We start from the raw sequence: 21,390 nt of genomic DNA, 5'->3' as shown, positions 1-21,390 counted from the left end.
GTTGGCATCGGAAAAAAACGATCGAAACGCAAACAACCCTAACTATGTTATACGGTAAACATTGCGAAGGTATAGACCGTGAAGATGGAAAATTGTTGAAACATGGACGAGACAAAAGCGAAAATTATAACGAACGCCGCTGGCCTCTCCTCGATCGTGACTCCTCCAAACTTTTACCAGAACAAAATTCCAACGATGACAGGATACGTTTAAGGGTCAAGGTCAGCTGGCCGGCGAGTCCTCTGCGCATCAAGAACGGAGAAGGGGCGGCTTGTAGCGGATCCGTAATTTCGTTGCAACTGCAGTTGAACAGACGCGCTCGTAAATTTCCCGCACGTACTGTGCCGTTATTAATGACTGGTCATTAAAGGCGACGCAGAATCGAGCACGGCTCCTTTACCGTTTGTGCTTTTCAACCGCTTCATCCCCTTTTAGTTTCGTTCGATTATTTCTGTGAACCGTGGTTCAAAGCGTACCAGTGCTGTATCAGTATGTTGTTTATCGGTGGTTTCTAACGATTTTCCATTTGCATCTTACGATTAGAAAGAAACAACGATTCGAAATTAGAAAATAAAGCTGTTTTAATTAAAATATTATACGTTCGTTCTTTCGTTCTTTCTTTCTTTCTTTCTGTCTTCCTTCCTTTCTTTTTTCTTCAAACAATTGTTGAAAACATTTAACGCACAGGTAACGCTTTTCTTTGCGTTTGTTTTTTCGATAAACAAAATTTAGTTAGTGTTTTAAGTATTTTATGTTTTATGCGTGATATTAATGCATTTTTAACGTAGATAAAAAGAAGATACTTGTTACGTTTATTAATTTATTTTGTTTGTAGTTTGTTTCGCTTGTTATTCATTTCGATCGTTTATTCGTTTAATTGCACGTAATTACGATTGTTGGGGATTTGGTGTTTACCTAACCTAACGACTCTTTACCTAAACCAGACTCTATTCCTCGGGCAAAAGATGTCTAAAGATGGTCACCAGATGTCTAAACACCCTTATTGCGCACTCTCGATAATCATAAATTTTAGCATTTTTATAGATAATGAATTTTACAGATCGCGTAAAACCTCGTTAATTAGCTCTTGAATTGAACAGTAATAGGAAAGTTGATTTTACAGTAGCTGTGTGAAAATTCATCGAATGATATTCGGGTTTAGATGACAATTGCTGTCTGGTCTTGTCGAATTCAATTTTACTTACAGCGTGTCGTACATGTCCTGCAACTACGTACAGTCACAGAGTTATCCATTTGGCGGCTCGTAACCCGACAAGTGTTAGTTTCAGTGGAATCTGCAGTCATTTCCAACAGCTTTGTAAACTCGTACTTCTCGATTGTGTAATCGATAGCGCGAACATTCTTCGGTAGCTTCCAACTCCACTACAACGCGATAGAACTTTTACCGATCCGTTCCATCAAGCCCGTACATGTCATTATTCCACCAACTACCAAAACGTATTCGAAATTATACATTTTCCGAGACGCGAACTTTTTATAAATTTAAAAATGTATGAGATTTTTAATAAGCACTCGTTCGGTATTATGCAAATTAGCCTAATAATAAGAACATTCTAATTCATATATAATAATTGTAGAAGAACTATAAGAATCTATAAGGCACAGAAGGTATATGCCGATCTGTGTACCTATGTACCGATGTAGGAAACTTTCTATCTAATTTCTTATCTAATTAAGATTTCCAACAGCGAATCGAATTAGGATTCGTTTTCCATTTCTTTTTAATCGTTTATTCGTCGTACAGTGTTAGTTGAAACGAGAAAAATGAGAAACCAGGATAAAATGAATTTTTTCGGAAACGCAAAAGTTCCAACTCAACTTGCGCTGTATGTGATAACGTAGAACGAAGCGGAAATGGTAAATTTTGAAAATCGTGGTACGAAAAGGAAATGCAATAGCGAGGGATGTACAATTATTATCAAATGGGACGAATGTTCCTCTGTTGCGAGAATAATGAAATAAAAGATAGAGGAGAACTTGCTAAATGGAGGAAAATTGCCAACATCGTTATTTCAATATCTACGTTACGTTTTGCTCGATTATCGCCTCGATTTTCTCGTTAACTCCGCTGTATTACAAAATTATTTAGTTATTATTAAGTAAAATTACGATGAACAAAATATTGTACTTATTCCTATTTTTGATGGGAAGAAAGAAATTTGTCCAACTACCGATGTACCGATCGATCCTTTTCAACATCTTTTCAAAATAAGGAAAAGGATGAATAGAAACTTGCATTTACGCCACTTTGGAAAAGATAACTGGTAAATATAAAGGCGATGAATAACGACGAAACCTTTCACGCGTAAAACGCAATAAAAACAAACTGCTGGAAAAACAAGCAGGAAAGGGGTAGTACACCAAGGGATCAGCAGATCGATGAATTCATTTCAACAACCGATACACCATATATATATATGTGTGTGTAAGAGCGATTCGTCGATCAGAATTTTTCGGTAGAAACAGAAAATAAAACTATTTTAGAAATAAACCAACTTTTCGACGGCGACTTTTTACGGACTCGTTCGCGACGACCGCACGCTTCAGTTTACGCTAATGCTTTTTTCGAGTGACCGACCTTTCGACATCCACGAACAACAGCCATGTTTGGATCAGTGAATAGCACATATGCCTCATCGCTCGCGTTTACAGCGCTTTTCGACTCATTGTCAGCCAGAAACAAAACACCCGTTTCATCGTGCGCGAATACGATTCGCACAATTTTGTTCCAGAGGACTTGCGGTGCTTATTATAGGAATATGCACTGATTATCGTCGATTATTTACGTAAATTGGACGGTAAATGGAAGTCGTAAGAGGAGAAATCATCAATTTGTATATAATTGAGATATTTCCTCTACGATACCGAATCTTATAACGTACGAATTTAATTCCACTGAATTTTATTTTAATTAGACTGAATTTTATTTCGACTCGAGTATATTTTTCTGACGATGATTAAAATTGGAATCTAAGTAGAACATTGTTCTACGTACCAGACAATACAACCATAGTATGCTGTTAGGCTAGTAGTATACCATGTAGTATATTTACTATACTACATGGATATTTTATATATTCTTGAATCGATATTAATTACGTGCAATGTGCGCGTCTTTGCACCTTCCACTTTCCTATAGACTCTTTGCCAACTGGATACGAAATTTCAAGAATGTCTTTACCGCGTTTAAATATCTCATTTCTGTAGGATCCTCGAAATCGGCCAGTCTCTTCATTCGTCTATAATAGCCGGAAGCCGTACGAAGCCGATTGTCATCGTCCAGCGTATAAACGAAAATAGCGGAAAACCACGATTTTATTAGGAGACCGCAAAATCCCATTTAATCGGTTCAACCGTTTCGACCGCTTTCAATCGACGACCTTAATTCTATAAACCACAATGCCTGTCGATCAAAATGCGATTGCAAACTTCAACGTTTAGGTGTTTTTCATCGATCTCGAGGGCTCGCGCTCATCCCAAAATCGGCATATCTCTGGCTTCATCCTTTCGATCGATTCTGCTTCGTAACAATTTGCGCGTTACATGTTGAAACGAAGAAGATCAAAGACGCTAATACAACCATAAAGTTGCTGGATTTCTGCGTTCTTTCCAGTCGATTGCAGCCAATTTCGGGGCGTTCGTAGTGCGGATATCGTTATTTGCTTTTCTTTTTCTCGATAAATGACAAACGATTAATGATAAAAATTTCTTCTTTTAAACGATTAATGATTCTTCGATAGTGTAATAAAATAACGAAGAATTCAAAATAAGCAACAAAGATAGAGTACGCCACACGTAGTCACATGTTAGCGTGTAAGTGGATGCGGCATGGAAATAGCGAGAGAAGGCTGTATCGAGGCCGCTCTGTCCTTCTCAAACCAGCCATGCACGATACTCGCGCGCCGTTCGTTGATCCGTGTTATCGTTCGAGACCTGTAACGGGTCGAAACGGGCAAGGATTTACGACATTGCCGCCGAGCGGGCCCCAAGAGGGCTGCCTAGGCCCGACAAACTCTCCAACGATCAACAAAGTCATAAATTATTCGATAAGAGAAGCAAACTTTTTGCTCTTAACCTTCACCCCCATGTGGAGCGATCAACCGCGGGACAGATGCGAAGAATCACTCGTCGATAGCTGTTGTCTTCCGTCTTACGAGAAGCAAGGATCGTGCTTTAGTAGCGTACTGGCCGTCTACCGTCTTACGAAGTTCAAGGATCGTGGTCCGACCTTTATTATGCCGGGGACGACATAAAATCGCGATATTCTATCATATCTACGAGGGACAGTCCCTCGATAGTCACGCACTTTGCGATCTTTCTGTCTGGTCTGCAACTCCTTTCCTCCGTCAATCTGCCCACAGCCGCCAGTGTTCCGACGCGTACAATTATACTCGCGTAGTTACTCTACGAGCCTTCTACTTTATTTACTCTACGTCGTTAGACTTCCTATTCCCATGTCGCTCCTTCAGTTTCTATCTATGTTACAGCTATGTCGATATTCGATGCATTGCTGGCGATTCTTTTCGACCGTGTCTTTGCATCGCCATTGCAAAGCTTTGCAAGAACGAGAAAGCAAGCAACGGATTTTAAGCTGTAATGCCGCGCGCAGAGTTACTGCGGCTCGTGCCAGAAATGGCGGATGTCGAAGAAAGAAAATGCAGTTTCCGGGTAACCGCGCCTTCACCGATCCCCGCGATCTCACTCTATGTCGTGTCACGTCAGTGTTGTTCGACAACTGGAAACCACGCTCTTTGAGAAACTCGTTCACGCACACACCACCGCAAGATTATGCCATAATTTTCGCGAAAATGTTCTCGCCTTTCTTAGATCCATTATCACGTTATTATACTATTGAAATATTTCTTCTTTCGATTAACCACTTTGGTTGATCGTCGTACGAACCGCTATAATGGATTCGATATCATGGGTTAATTTTTCTAATCGTTAGAAAGGTTCGATTCGTTTAAAACGTTTTCACGCAGACTATGCCCGAAGAAACCTGTTATATATTTCATGCTATTTTCTAGGGTAACGGGATGGTGAAAAAGAAAGAACCGAAGAAACCATGATTGTTGCGAAGCGAATGATTTCTCTGAGATGACAAGCAAATGTTTCCATTTTAGCGATGGAAACGGGAACAGGAAGCGGAAGCGGAAGCGGAAGCGGAACTAACGTAACCTACGCTAAAACGTTATACGTGTAATAGTGCAAACTCACCGGTTTCGGCCGCCGCTTGAAGCAGCATCTGCTGATGATGGTGTTGTCTGGTCGAGGACCTGTGATGATGCACGCTGTTTAGCACGATGTTGCTGGACGTCCTGCTGAGCGCCTTTCTCTGTCTGACAGCCTCCTTGTAGATCTTACAGTACATCACTATCATCACCAAGCCAGGGATCCAGAAGGAGACGCACGAGCTGATCACAGCGTACGGCCGGTTCACCACAAACGAGCAGACCTGCAACGACACGGATACGCTGTATCGGCCGCTCTACGATCCCTCGCGATTTTACCCTGATCGATACGCGATTTTGTCCTGACCACGCCTGACAACGAAACGATCGTTTCAAGGTGCAGAGCCGACCACGAACTGTGTTATCCGAGGCTCGACGAGGACGAGCGAACTTTCGAAGAAATTTTCATCGCGTCATTCGCTAATACAGCGAATGAAAGCTCGATTTTTTAAGGAGCGAAGCGGAAAGTGACACTACTGTTGTAACAAAATCAATTATTCGTTAAATCCGTTCGCGAATCCGGTTAAAGTTGCTAACCGAACGACAGAAATATCGCGGTTTTCTTTAAGCGAAACGACGTATGCTGTCACACAGTTTTATGCATAAGTGGACTTTATACGGAAATGCTGCAACGATTCGCGTGTTCTCAGCAGTGACTATTCCCTGGAGTCAGAACACTTATGACTCCCGAGGCTTTCGCCTATGTCGTCTATGTAATCAACGCAAGAGCCTACAAACTACAGCATCCAGGTTGCAGCTCCCGTGGGACGACGGGATTGACGAACAGGATAAATTACACGGTGGCCTATTAACTCGTTATCTAGGAAAGACGAGTGAACTCGTTATCCGGCTTACCAATATCCTGAAGTTAGAACTCGACGAGTTAAAGCGAAACTTAAACGATGTAAGTGCTAGGAGCGAAGATTTTCCGATAGAAACGAGGAATGAATAATTTTCTGAGAGTTTGTTGTAAAAAGCTGTATTAGATTAGTTAAATCTATCGATCGATGCAACATGTTTTCAGCTTGCTCAACGACAGTTGAACGAGAGCAGCAGCAGCAGCAGCAGCAGCAGCAGCAGCTGCCACCGACAATCGTAGTTCTATCTTGCAACAGTCTTACACGCTTGTATAATGTAACCAGTCGTAGAAAATTATATTTAGCATAGAATTTATATGCTTCTCGACAAAAGTATCGTTGTATTTTCTTTATAGTTACTTTCTCGTTGAAACAATTATTTTTCTATTCTTTTAACACCAGTATCGTTTAGCATTACAACTTCTCGTTCGTCTTTATCAGAGATAGCTGGTTGTCGCGTATTATTTTATTCAAAGAGTTGCAACTTATTTTTCTCTTAATCGGCACGATAACTATTCTCGAGGCAACGTCTAACGTGCCAAAGTGCAACATTTTTCTTCGTACGAAATTAGCTTGACCAAATTAGCGCGAAACAAGGAAAACATTTGGCTTTCGCAAAATTCGAACGAACAAAATACAGTTCGAATCGTACATTTTGAAACCAATTGGATTTAGCGTTTCGCAATATTTCAACAAACGTTTCCGTGTTTTCTTAATACTTTGAAACATGATTTAACAGCTAACAAAAGATCGGTAAAATACTTCTGTGCGAGTCATAGCGCGCGTTTTATAATACATACGCATAAACGAAAGTTTGCAATTTACGTTATGACGTGTATCAGGGAAGCAAAGAAAAGTAAAATTTCCCCATTTGAAGGTAAGCTGAACCTTAGATCGTCTTTTCGGTATTGGCATATCGGAAACATTGGCAAGCGGTTATCAATGAAAAATGTATGGCAACGCGCGAAACATAATGGTGGAGAAAGACTATTCATTCGATCGCTTAGTTTTGATTTTTTTACCAAGAGCTAAAGCGACATTTTCGATTCAATTTTGCCTGACGATGGCAGTTTCCGTCGTGCATGACAGAATTTATGCTAAAACCTGCGGTATAACGAGATGAAACCTTTCCCCGCGCTTACGTAAACTTCATTTTGAAACAATGTATCGTATTATTCTTAAGTTGCATTAAAATCGTGTAATAACGAAGCCAATCTCCGACTAATCGCGCTTCGAGTTAGCGTTAATTAAAGAAAATACGCTATTTTAATCTTTGGGTAGACGATTAACGAGAGGGATCGTATTTGCGCTAACCTTATTAAACAACGTTGTTACTCGGAATTATGAATCGTTGCAGCCCGGAATAATTGCAACTGGTTGAAAAATAAATCGTAATTATTTAAAAATTTGATTTTTCGCACAACAGCTCGATCGTTCCATTTTGCTCGCACAATTTGAACAATATTAGCAGTTTCAGCTAATAGAGATGTTTATAATGCAGGAAGGAAATTGATGGATGCATAATTGAAGGATATATAATCGCACGATACAATTTCGTTTGTAAATATTTATTTATTCGTTAAATAAGCAATCGAATAGTTAAATAACTATGTGAAACCAAACTCCGATTCCGCGATTCTCCATGCGCACTGACCCGCTAATTCCTGAATTAATTTCGAGAAACAGCGATCTTACAAATTTCCAACTGTTCGGATCCTTAAATAATCGTGCACAGAGTTGTCGAGCGATCATGCGCGATTCTCTGATCGAATCGACATTTTAATAATTGTGTAGAAAACGTTAGAGGTATTACTGTTTAAAGACGATAACGATAACAAGGAATCCGGTATACGTATCGATTCTGTCATGTAATCAGAAATGTTTGAGTGCGTAGCATTGAAAAGTTTAGCGCTCCACGAAACCGGAAACTGCAATTTAATACTGGCGGTAGGAATTCTCCCGTCCAATTATACTACAACTGCAAATGGAGCATCGACTCCTCGATATCACGGTGGTTTATTTTTATTACAGCCGGCTGAAGATACTCTTAAATTGGATTTGTCCAGCCAGCCAGCCAGCCAGCCAGCCAGTCAGCTAGCGAAACAGGCATGGACACTCGACATTTTTATCACGAATACGGGAATCGTTGCATTAGATTAACGAACGATTCTATTTTTATAATGCAATTTCCATCCGAGAAGCGTTACTTTACCCGAATAATCTCAACCTTAAACGCGATAGGATCGTTCGAATAATAGCGAGTAGAGATTTCCATTTATAACGATCGCGTAAGAAAACGGTTACGCCTCGAGAAAATGAAAGATAACAAACGAGACAATCAGTCATACGAGAGTTTAAAAATGGAGCGATTCCTTTTTGCAACGACACGCACCTAGTTAACGTAAGACATTGTATAATCGGTTGTTGCGTTGAACACTTTTAGTTCTGTGCGTTTTCTCCACCTGCAAACTTTTCGTAATCGTTAATCACGACTAACGATCGTACAATCGTTTCGACTGTAATCTTAGATTGTAATCTAATGTTAGAAATTGCGCCAGATATAGCTGCTGACGATCTAAGAAGGAGGCACAGCATCGTTTTCGATAACCTGTGACCGATGGAAGAATATACGGTTTGTAAACTTGTTGGCAAAGCCACGAATAAACGAGCTGAGAGCAAACGACGATTGATCCTTCGTGCTGTAAATTCGATATTCCGGCATTGAATCGCCGCAACTTTTGAATTTACAATGGCCGTTCACGACGGTGTTCCCATGATGCATCGACCGCTATACATAACCAAATTAGCCAATCAAGGAAACAATAGTGCAAGTTACGTGGAGGACCACGTCAAGGACGTGATTGGTCGATTTGACCGTAACGTATGCGTATGCAAATTGGGGAAAAGCCTCTTGCGCAAATCCTCTTATCCCCGAGGAATTATAGTCGGTATTCACAATTTCCTATGGAGGTTAGAACGCTTATTAGACACGTTACGGAATCTAGTTGTTAACCGGAACATTCATCTTGCATTATGCGAATGAACGATCGTTGTAGAAAATGTATTACTTTCGCGCATTATCCTTATACAAAACTCGTCGTTGTTGATGTTTCGCAAACTTATTAAGTTTATCGCGTCTAACGATTGTTCAAGAGTTTAGAAAACACGAAAAATTTCCTAGTCGGAGAGAGTATAAAGATTTTAATCGAGAAATATCTCGAACGGATAATGTGATTTTTTCTTTTTTTTTTTTTTTTCTTTTTGAAAAGTAAAAAATGAAATATATCAATCGTATTGAAATATACGAGAAAGGATTGAAAAATATGAGAATCCGAAAGAACGATGTTCGTAGCATAGTAATGGAAGAATCGAGGGATCGTTAAGAATATCGAGCTTACCTGCGGATTCTTCACCATATAATCCAAATGTTCCTGCGTGGTGTACCAACCCATGAAGATCGGTATGAAGCTGATCAAAGCCGGTAAAATCCATGCACTACCCAGCATACATCCCACCGTCCCTTGTCTCATGATCACTGTATACTCGAGCGGGCTGACAATAGCGTAATATCTATCCACGCTGATGCAGCACAGGTGAAGTATCGAGGCCGTGGAGAAGTAAACGTCCAACGAGTTCCACACGTCGCACATGAACCGACCGAACAACCATTTGCCTCCGGACAATTCAGCCGAGGCGTTAAACGTCATCGCGCACATGGCCACCAAGAGGTCAGCCGCTGCCAAGCTCACCACGTAACAGTTTGTTACCACGCGCAATCTTCTGTGCCTTCTCACGCTGGCGATCACCAAAGCGTTACCTAGCACTGCCGTCGTGATGATGCTGCCCATAATGATACCCTTGATCACAACTACGAACACGTTCACGTTCTCGGGTAGATTTTCAACCGTTGGATTCTCAACAGGAACTGACGTCACGTTATTCGGCGCGGTGCCCGATGCAGCGCTGGTGTTGCTGGAAGATGTCGGTGTCGGATCTACTCGGCTAGGTAGACTCGTCGTCACCGCTGCCATTACGTTCAACATGGTGGACCACGCGTCTGACGATCCCCGGCTACTTCACTCGGTCATGGCCGTGGAGAATGCCGCCTGCACACACGCGGATCATGCTAGCCTCTTATCCGAATTTAGCCTTACGATACCTTATCGCAATATAGCCTATAATCTGTCAACTTAGGACAGAGATACCGTGTATTCCGTCGAGCTGTTCGGCTGCTTTTGCTTCTGCTTCTGTTTCTGTTTCCGCTTTTGTTTCCGCTTTTGCTTCCGCTTTTGCTTCCGCTTTTGCTTCCGCTTTTGCTTCCGCTTTTGCTTCCGCTTTTGCTACCGTCGATTAAACTGGCCCTGCCTTTCTCTACTTCGATCTGAGGCCGATGGATACATAGACAGTATAGAAGAGAGTGTTCGTATCGATTCTGCGCTTTCGGCGAATCGATCAACGGTACGTGAATTTTCTCGGCTTTCTTTCTCTTCCCTTGGTTAAGCGTACAACGCTCGTTTTATCATGGAGCGTTTAAGAGCGTCGATATCGATTTCGTTATTCGGGATACTCTTCGATGGATAGTAGACGCACCTTCTGGGCCCTCGAGTGAGATCTTCTTTGGGCAGCAGGTGTTTTTATACGATTACCAGTACGACAGAGGATCCTGCTCAATGGCTGTGTACTCGTGCCGATCGACCACGATCGTTGAATCCAGTCCATCGTTGACCAAAGTGTTCTCCAGCGTTCTTCGTTGCAAGAGTTTCGTTCGAACGTCTCCGTTTCCTTAGCGAAGCGTCATTTTCTCGTCGAGTTCGATTTCGTCGACGTTTAATTTCACGACGATCACACGCGGTCCATTGTACAACGTTAGAATTCGCGTTACACAGGTCGTGACAACTTGTCGAGTTAAACGATGGCTGGAACAAGGTTCTATCCTGATTCGCAGCCTAGTTCCTGCAATTCAGAGATATACGATCGATAAATTACAGTCGAACAGTTATGATTTCGACTAGTTTGCTAATTGTTTCGTCTATGTCTAGCGAAGTCTAGAACGATGAAAAGTTTTGGATAAAATTCCGAATAAATTATACGAGGTTTCAGGCTACAAGCAACGCCATATTCGAAACATTTCTTAATTGCCATATATAATATATTACCAAATATTCGATGGACATAAAGAAAATTATTTAAAAAGTAAGAAATCTTACAAAGTTATTCAAATTATTCTTATTTCCCTGCACAGATTGCCCATGTAAAATTATCTAAATTAAATGTCCTAATATCCTTAACAACTCCTTCTTTCGCTCGAGATCTTCTCGATTTGGTTCTCTTAATTTCTTAGTGGAACATACTTTCGCTACAAATACTACTATTAAAAGCACATACGTGGGCTCGTACGTGAGCTGGTTCGACAGTTCTAATCGCAAACATCTCCTCCGCTACTAAATTTCATATTCTCGTATCAACGTTTCAGACAAAATAAAATTTCCACTCACGAAGGTTCCACTGTTATTACGGGCATAGCGATTTTAGGATTTTACGATAAAGATTTTCTTTCGATCGTTGTTGGCTGTTTCGAGATCAAAATCTAGAAACAAATACTTGTTGCGTTAATCGACATTTATTCGAATTAACAATAGAGGGATATACGTTTGCGGTGAATTTGTAGAAAAGCTACTGTCTTCCACATCATATATTGTATATAAATATCTCAGCTTTTTTTCTATTTTATTAATAACGTTAATTGATTTTATAAACTGGACGAAGCGAGTGATATTTCGGTGTTTTCAATGTTTGATAAATTAATTTGACGAAGTAAAGCCTGGAAAACGGAATTTCACAGAATTCTGTCTAGATCGAAGGAAAGCGGGAAATATTTTTCAATTTGATCGAAATTGTCCAACAGCAAAAGAATCGCATCTTATTTGATGACTTTTCTAAATAAAAAGAACCTACTTATTTTCTCGTTCTATCGAACGAAGAAAACTGACGCAAAATTCGAAACGAGTAGCAATATCGATCGGTTACTTTGACTCTATGAAACTATAGCGTGAAAATTTGTTCCGTGGACTTGTACATTTTTATAAAAAAGAATGACGCTTTTAACGTAAATCCGACATGAAAAGTCATAATAGAAACGATTCACGTTCAATTTCTATAAACCAGTTTATTCAACGTATGTTTTTACGTTTCTTTTTTCTATGGAAAATATCATAGAAGTAAATAAGTTTGAAAAATCTAATTTCAAAACACGATAATTCGACGAAACCTTTAATTCGATAGAACAAAGCAAATGCGTGTAAACGTGAAAATATGTTACCACGTGTATCGTGTATTTATCTGATTTTGATCCGAACCCTTAGACCGTGTCCAGTTTGCAGAAGAATCGCGATATTCCCGGATGGATAAACGTTGACCCACTGCCGGGCAAAATCTTCGTCGTTCTAACGTTTAATTTCCTAACGCCGTGGCAACGTATGGTAAGATGAATCGTCCTATTTACGTCGGAACAAAGACGTATCGGCCCCTTTAGGTGTGAGAAAGCAATCCAAGGCATGAATGCCGAGCTGCACGGTGCAGCAGCTGCCAACTCCATGTAAACGACAAGTTCACCGTTCCTGGACTCTCGGTTACAGATTGCATCGATGAGAAATCGCCCTATCTCGAGGATTTAGCTGCGAAACGGAGACGCTATAGCCGAGGAAAAGTCGGTTTGATATCTGGTCGAGCCGTAGCTTCTAGTTAAAAAGCGATTGCGCCAAGATGGAGCTATTTGCGAAGAAGATTACGAGAGGGCCGTCGGAATTACGTGACGCCCGGCATGGCGATGAAATACTTTTCCTCGTCGCTGTGGGACGACGAGGCGCTTCGTTCCGCGTGTCAGCGGATATAACGAAGGAGAGAGGCGAATTCCGGGCCGCTGCCCTTTAATTACAAACGACATGGCCATGGACCATCCATCCATAGGCTCGAGTTAAGCTGGGAACCGGGTTAACGTCCTCCAAACAACAGTTAACGGCGAGGAATTACGTTGTACGAAAAGTTTTCGACGTCGAGAGGAATTCTTTCGTCGTGCGACGATTGCACACTTTGGATTTGCACCAAGTTTCGTTGAATACGGCTCGTTCGCGCAAAAATCTAAATATCAATTTCAATTACTTAGCGAGTAGTCGCTGTACTATAAGGATATATAGGAAGTAAAACTCGAGTACAGAATATCGCTACTAGTTCGATCAAAGTTCATCGATAACCATCCACGCAAATTACTGCCGCAAATGCATTTAAATATTCGATTATCTTGTTACGCGTTAATAATCACACGACATACGTAGAATACGAACAGATCGATAGCTGCATATTTTGATACACGTGGATCCGTGTATCGAAAACTACATAGATCGAGACACCGATGTGTACACGAACTGTACATCGACGCGTATCTACGCGAGATACAGCGCGTGGAACAGCGCTCTATCTCTATTAGAAGATATAAATCCCTTTCAATTGCGAAACTGATATCAACGAGTATCAAGAATTGCGTGAAATTTGGCTTATATCGGAAACCATGGCTGTAAACGATTGCAACGGTCTTCGACAACGTTCAAAAGGCCGCTCGTGGACTCAAACTCGGTCAAACTTTTAATCGATGCGGTTATAAATCGTGAAAAATGCAATCTCGCGACCGTAGGATCGGACCGTTGTCCGGCGGGCCAAGAGGGGTCGAAGCGAACAGAGATGGAGCGTGGAAACTGAACGAAACGCGTCACTCACACGACACGTGGACACGAGGACACGAGGGCACGAGAAAAGAAACGAGACGAAATGTGTGCCGATCGATAAAAGTTATTCGCGATATAGAAGGGTTAGATCGTGGAACAATTTCACCGATGGCCACGTTCCACGATGGCCAATGCCGAAGCCCTCGTCTAGATTCGCGACCTTTACGCGTTTTACGCTAGACGTGGTTGCGCCTGATCCTCGAAGCATCGACCGGCATATAGCGGATCAGAGTTCTTCTCGTCAGAGAGCTTGTGATCGTCGGTTTAATCGTTTCGAGGTTCGATTCGTTATTTTTCCCAACGACCAATAAATCAACGTTTGTCTTTACACGAGCGAATACTTTGAAGAAAAATTAAATTCCCGATCTGAACGATATGAACGGTATTTCGAAATCTAGAAATCTAGAATTAGAGTATCTAGAAATAATGTTTACCCTAATTTTACCCTAATTTGAGAAATTATAGGTTATCCGATAGAGAAATTGCCATAACCGTCTTCTAATAACATATATATTGAATTATTTTTCTTCGCAGAATTTGCACATCTTGTTTTAATGGATAATAATTCGATTACTTTATACCTGTCCCTACACTATTCCTGCAAGTATAGAGAGAAATCGCGGCACGTTATTCAAAAATAGTCAATGTAATCCAATTTGTTGGTTGCGAGGCGTTCGAAACTTGTTTACAAAGTTTTCTAATTAAAAAAATCTAGAGTTTCTTTCATCATCCACTATCACCTGCTGCTCGATTGACTCGTAAAGCTGGATGATGGTACACGGTACACGGTATGGCACGGTACGTAGAATGTGATGAATTGATTTTCAGATAAAGCGCGATTGCTTCTGATAGATGGGATATGGAGATGAGTAAAATTAATGGGTTAAATGGATATGTAGATACAGGCCAAGTTTCGGGCTAGAGAATGGAACGTACAATTAGAATTACTAGATCATTCTCGTACGATGTTGGAGAAATTTCGAGAGACTACTCTTGATGCGATACGCATCCGTGGCGCTTTCGTCGCATAATATAATTAATTCTTAAATTCCTCGAGTTTTACTAGCTAGTGTAATTAGCCAAATTAGATACAGTTAGCCAAGTTAAATATAGTAATTACAGTAGTAATTACAATAAACTGGAAAGTACGATAAGATATTGCAATTTTCTTAGTAAAATATTTTCAGCGAAAAGAAGAACGTCTAAATTGACTGAAACCGAACTGACGACGAAACAACGGGAAAAATGAGAGAAAAGCGTGAAATTAAAAAGTACAGGTGGATCTGCTTTTCTTGGAAAGACAGGGAAAATGAAAAAATAGAGTAAACTGCGGAAACGGAACATAATCGTCGTATGCTTCTTCCGGATTCAGCGGGCATACGTATATATATAGCAAACGGCACAATTTACTCCAAATCCATTTTTTTTTCTTTCTTGCGCGAAAAATAGGGTGGCTGCTGGTTAGACGAAATGAACAGGATGTTAATTAACGTCGACCTAGCGAAAATTCAATTTCAATTTTAAAGCATTCGAGCCCAAGGCTAGAATTTACTTCTGCGAGTGAAAACGACGCGGGGCGAAACAGCATTTCACTCCGTTCCGTTTTAATCCAAGATAGACGTTCCACTTCTTTTCCATTTTCCTTTTCGTACGATTACAACCGTACAACTTCGAATCTTGCGAAAAAAGCAAAGTAGAACGTTTCTACGTACAACGTGTACACTGGCTTTTCCATCGGATGACGTGTTCCACCGTATAGACGTAAGCAAGAAAAGTCTGTTATACGTGTAAGGTGTTCTGGCAACTGATGCCGCAATGGAAAGAAGAGTTATTTACGTTACAGTTACGTTACATTCGCATATAATTCCAACATACGTTAGTTTGTTGAATAATTTGTTATGCGAAGCAGATGTATGCGCGCGAAGACGCACACTAACGTAGATATTCGACCGATGCGGCAACTGATTTTAATCTGTTGCGTACGTTACGTAGTCCTATGCACGTTACGTATGCCGGATCGTAAAAGAGAATGATGAAATAATATTAAATTTCGCAAATCGCGCATATTCGTTGTACGATTGCAGAAAGAATGCCACAAATCTTCCAGTACTATTTCGAACGAAAGGTACGGCAAATAAAAGTGTATATAAATGAACGAAACGAATAATATAAAGTATAGAGACGGATTGGATTGTTACTTGGATGGATGGATCTAGTCGAACATCTATGATCTTACTTTCAAATGTTAAAACACGTAAATGCGGGATATTCGAAGGTTGCGGACGCTCGTTAGGAGATTTGAAAGCAGAAGGAGAATTCGTAATACGAATGTTTTGTAAATACAGAAACGAATATTGCCATCTCTACTAAATAGCAATCGAGTTTCCGTGAAACGTAACCTCTGTATTGGAATTGACTCGATCGAGATTGAAATTCATCTCATCCCTATTCATCGCGCATATTAATTGCAGTACTTTGATAAATGTCTAGCGATTTAAAATTGGACCATCACGGAGATTAAAGCGTTATTTTCTCTTCGTTCCAATTTTGTTCAAACCTCGTATCGCTACAACTACCAAAGTGATCGACACGATCGATTCTTAATCCTTCGTAAAAATGTTGTACATATGAAAATGTGCGTTGTAAAGAAATACTTTAGTCGTTTAGTTATTTTAGAGTTACTAGAACAAAGTTTCGAACAAATGTTTGTATATACCGCGTAGGTGCGGTAAGCGTGACGCTGGCGTTCATTCACAGACACATTTGCTCCTACGAATAAAGTAAAATAAAATCTTCGAACAACGGGTTTGTCAAATTTGTCATTGTGTGTCGGATACCGGTAATATCGGCGGATCCCTTAGAAGTATTTGGCAGTATCAGCAAGTCCTATAATGTTAGTAGAATAGCGTGCAATTATACCCAGCATTTTTATGCAAGTTACGCTTTAAAAAGGTTTCGGTACTCTGCAGAAGACTTACGATACATTTATGTCTTATTTGTCTGTACTTATCGTTATTTGTACTTCTTCCACCTTTGTAAAAGGATTAGTTAGCTGTGTAAGATAATGAACATAATCAGCCATGGAGTAATTTGTGGAAATTTAGTTGTCGAAGAAACGCAGGTTCCTTTCGCTATCCTTTCGCTATCCTTTCGCTATCCTTTCGCTATCCTTTCGCTATAGTAGTAAAAAGAACGTTAATTTGGAAACGAGCGTGTATTTTTACTCTTATCTACAAAGTCTCGGAGACTTATTAAAAAGCTAGAAGTAACACGTGCATTTCTTCCAAACAACTAAAGACATCTTCATCTCGTTCGTAGCGCATAAATACATAGGAGGAAAAATCGAGGATCAATGACACTTAACCTGGAAACCTATACACCCGCCACAAACTATTGACAGCCATTAGCAACGAAAGGTCTTCTTAAAACGGCGAGCACAGTCGTTTTGTGCAAGCGATGCTCTGTTCAAGCGATGCTCTGTTCAAGCGATGCACATTCTCGACAGAATCTCGGCGGAAGAAAGAAAAAACATCGAACAGCTAATCCCTTTCTAAACTAACTGAACTAATTAACTAAAAAATAAATATATTTGTTTTTGGCAAAATAGTAATTTGACGATTTATCGTTTATTAAATTTGGAAATTTAATCCAAGTACAGACCCGTGTACTTTGATTAAATCCGTGCACCAATTTGATATGAAAACGTATCGTTACATATCGTATCGTGTAAATTTTTCATTTTACTCTATTTCTCGATTAGACGGACAAATAATTGCAAATATCACGTTTCAGTTATACGTATAAATAACGCAAGTTTCTCTTGAATTCAAGCGCTTTATACGATACGTTATTCGTTCATTTCATTGTTTAATATCGCTGATAATTTCTACTTTAATATTCGGCAATGAAGAATTAATCAAAGTATCGTATATCTATCATAGGTGTTTGCTCTATGCTGAAAAGCATTGTTACGTTCCACCAATTTTATTTTATATCTTATGCGCTAATTAGAAAGGCGAGTGTGACTGAAAATAACGTGTTTCACCGAAATAAACACACATAAATATGGTAAATTTTTCTTAAATTAACAAGTTTCGTACGATATTTTATGTTATCTTGGGTTATCGATCATTAACGCCCTAACATTTATCAATGGAAAATTATATTAATGGAATCTTATCTGTATATTCCTTAATTATATTAAATTAATATTAATTAAACTAATTATATACTAATCATATACTATGAAATGTTGTATACATTTGATCTTTAACGTTATCTGTCAAGCGCGAAGAAAAGAAAAACAAAAGGTACATATTGTATTTTCTCATACATGGATCTCGTACACTCGGATACATGGAAATGTAAGCAAATTTTTCTTCTATTAAAATAACTTATCCGAAATATTTTTGCATGTTTTGTTTATCGTTAATTTCGCGTTACTTTATTAGCCTTTTGTTTTTGCCCATTTCGTACGTTTTAATTCTTTTCGTCCGCTTTATTTAGTATTTTTCAAAAAATTGGGAAAGCATCGACGCGGCATTGACACGAGACTAAAGTCGCATTCAGAAACGGATAAAGGGAATAGTACAAAGCCGATTCAAATTTCCAACTAGCGGTTAAAGTATAAAGTTAACAGCCGCGCCGTTAATAAACAAGGTTTATTCGCGTTTCAAAGCACTGCGAAAACTAACTTAACACTAGAAAATTTGTTGCTCCGTTTGCGTTATCGAACGAAAGCGCAGCAAGTATTTATTTCGTGCTTTATACGCAAAGATAATACACGATAGGCGACAAAATAAAATAACCGGACAACCTGTAAAATCATCGCCGCGTGTTTCACATGTTTTTCGAAATGACAATCCCCGAGTGGAGAATCGTGGTGTTTTTTACACGTGCAAAAAATAAGAAATTTCCCCTTTGAACGTAAAACTTTGAATGTAGAATTTTCGAACAGCGTTTGCGTTTCTCCGTTTGTGTACTTGGAAGGTCGAGCATCTAAAAATTATAATCCTTTCATATTTTATCCGACTGCGACACGAAGGCATTCAGAAAGGAAAGACATATCGTGTTTTACGAGTATCGGTGGCAAAGCAACTGAACCAACTTTGTCCCGCTTATACCGGCCAACAAAAATCTATAAAACAAGCGTCCCATAATTCATCGCCTGCGAAATATGTATTACGAAGAAGAAGCACGTTAGAATTATATTATATTATATTATATTATATTATATTATATTATATTATATTATATTATATTATATTATATTATTAGATGTTGCATGTATTAATTAAAATTGCCGAAATTCAAAGGTATACGATAATAGACTCGCGGTTACTATGCTTGCAAGGTGGCGATAACTTTACAATTGCATTCTGCATAATCGTTAATAGCACGTTTGAAAATGTTCACCGTTTCTATCGATAGAAAGGCGACAGCGATGCGAGATTGAACTTATCGTCCTATGATTTTATTCCTAAAATTTGTTAATTAAATTTGTTAATATAATAAAACGAAGGTTTTCGTTTTATTATATCTGGATGATCCGATCAAATCCTCGCGTTATTTAACCACACGTGTTAATACTCTTTTATAAAGTTATCCACCGATAAAAGTTCTACGGCTTAAATAAAATAGAAATAATATTGCAGGTCAAAGTACATATGGTCCTTTTTCTACCCATTTCCTATTTCCTATTTCCTATTTTAATTATAATCGTTTGATACAATTTCAGACAAACTATGATTATATAACATTTTTACTTGATCATGCCTGTAAAATACGCTGACGGAGAATCTGACTGTCAAACGGCAACACATACCGTATAAATTGGAATAATTCGAGAAATTAATTAATGTGTTTTATTTTTCCAACTTTATATATTCTCGACTTGAAAATTTTATAAGAGACATCGTGTATTTGAAGAAGACGAAAGAAAAAGTAGCCAGGAGATTGGTTCGGTCCTTATTTACCAAGGGATACGGCACCAACCTGAAGTAGCCTCGAAGGATTAAGACACGAGACACGATAAACCCTTAAGTACACGACCGGCAAATCCTTCAATGCTGGTATTACACGCCAGAGTACAAACGTCCGCGTTTATCCATTTATTATCAATAAATCTCGGAAAGATGGTAAATTAAACTGATTATCAATTGGAATTTGTCGACAATTTCGAAGGATTCGAAAATTTTGTAATTTAACGAGATGATTAGTTAATTTATCTGTGCAAGAATGTTCGTGTTAGGACTCGGAGCCGTTATTTTCTCCATCAATTTTTAAATCGGTGTATTCACCTGCGTAGAAAAATATTCACGTTAGAACGAGCAATCCACTAACTTCTGCAGCCCGTGAAAAAGAAAAAAAGGGGAAAAAGTAAGAGGAAGGAGAAGAATAATTTATGGTGCAACTTGCGAAATCCATCCCCTTCGCGAGGAACACGTTAGTTACGTTTGGAAGAAAATATTTCCGTTACGACAGCGACCCAAATAAAAATGATCGTTCCGACACTTTGCCAAATAATCGTTGAAACGATCCCTGATAAACAATCCCTGTATAATAAATACATTATCGATCCCGGCGAGAAAATATTTACGCTAACGCATTGTACCAACAGTTTGTTTGTGTCTTTATCTGGCGAAGAACCCGCTAGTCGATAACGAATAAAAATCATAAGCCCAAAGCCTCTTGCGAACATCGCTTAAGACTCGAAGCAACCTGGAAAACTCACCCTCTCGACGATATACACCGGCGTTACCTCTGCAGAGGAACGTCCACGTCAAAGTCGTCAGCTTTTCAACGCCACAGAAACGATACCGAGATCCAAACACCGATAAGAACACCCTTCGAAAGCCACCTTCCCGAGATGAACATCCCCCAGACACTTTTACCGCGTTTCAACCGGAAACTGACCTTCCCGCCGACGTTTGTCGTTCGCTTCGACATCGGCCAACCGCACGGTCATCCTCTTCGACCGGAACGACGAAGAACGAATACTCGAGCAGAAAAGCGGCCATTTAGACTTTGTTAGTTCTGTTTGGCCGTGAACCACCGTGTATCTACGAACGATATATAAACATAAACGTGGAACCTTTCCACTTGGGATTTGAAACTCACGCGTAAACACGAGGTCATCGGGTGTGTGAACGGGTCGCGTTAAAGTTGAACCGTTGCGGCACTAAGAGTAGGGGCGACGGTACATTTTCATTCATCGTTTCGAGCACACTGTGTAGAAACGCGATCACGGATAGTACCACGAGGCCAACCGCTTGTTTCAACGGGTCAGGGCGCACTGTCCGCTTCGGGAAGACACCGATCGCTTCGAGCAGTGGCCGTGGAAGGCGCCACCGACGTCGAAAACAACCCACCCACCCCCTCCCGCGAGTTTCAGGTTTCAGGTGCGATGCACCAAGTCATTCCGTTGGTGAAAAAGAGGGGCGGCGGCCGGAGGCCGTGATAGAGGGATTCTGGCACCCTCTTCACGGCGATAAGCGTCGCGTT

General features: G+C 39.9%; 1 protein-coding gene across 1 annotated transcript in view; it reads right to left on the bottom strand.

Annotated features, from left to right (window-relative positions):
- The window catches only part of LOC117159832 (octopamine receptor beta-1R), a 115,379-nt gene extending 94,217 nt beyond the window's left edge, over positions 1–21,162 (bottom strand). Inside the window, exons 1-3 of the mRNA XM_033340005.2 lie at positions 20,621–21,162; positions 9,508–11,062; positions 5,239–5,476 (exon numbers count right to left, since the gene is read on the bottom strand). Of these exons, the coding sequence (XP_033195896.1) occupies positions 5,239–5,476; positions 9,508–10,152 (883 nt within the window). The 5' untranslated portion in view covers positions 10,153–11,062; positions 20,621–21,162. The remainder of the gene's footprint in view (positions 1–5,238; positions 5,477–9,507; positions 11,063–20,620) is intronic.
- Positions 21,163–21,390: the final 228 nt, after the last annotated feature.

Source organism: Bombus vancouverensis, chromosome 13, assembly GCF_051014615.1.
Source record: "Bombus vancouverensis nearcticus chromosome 13, iyBomVanc1_principal, whole genome shotgun sequence".
NCBI classification, from domain to species: domain Eukaryota; kingdom Metazoa; phylum Arthropoda; class Insecta; order Hymenoptera; family Apidae; genus Bombus; species Bombus vancouverensis.
Note: the sequence above shows the minus strand (reverse complement) of the source record. Positions and strands in the feature narration are given on the sequence as shown.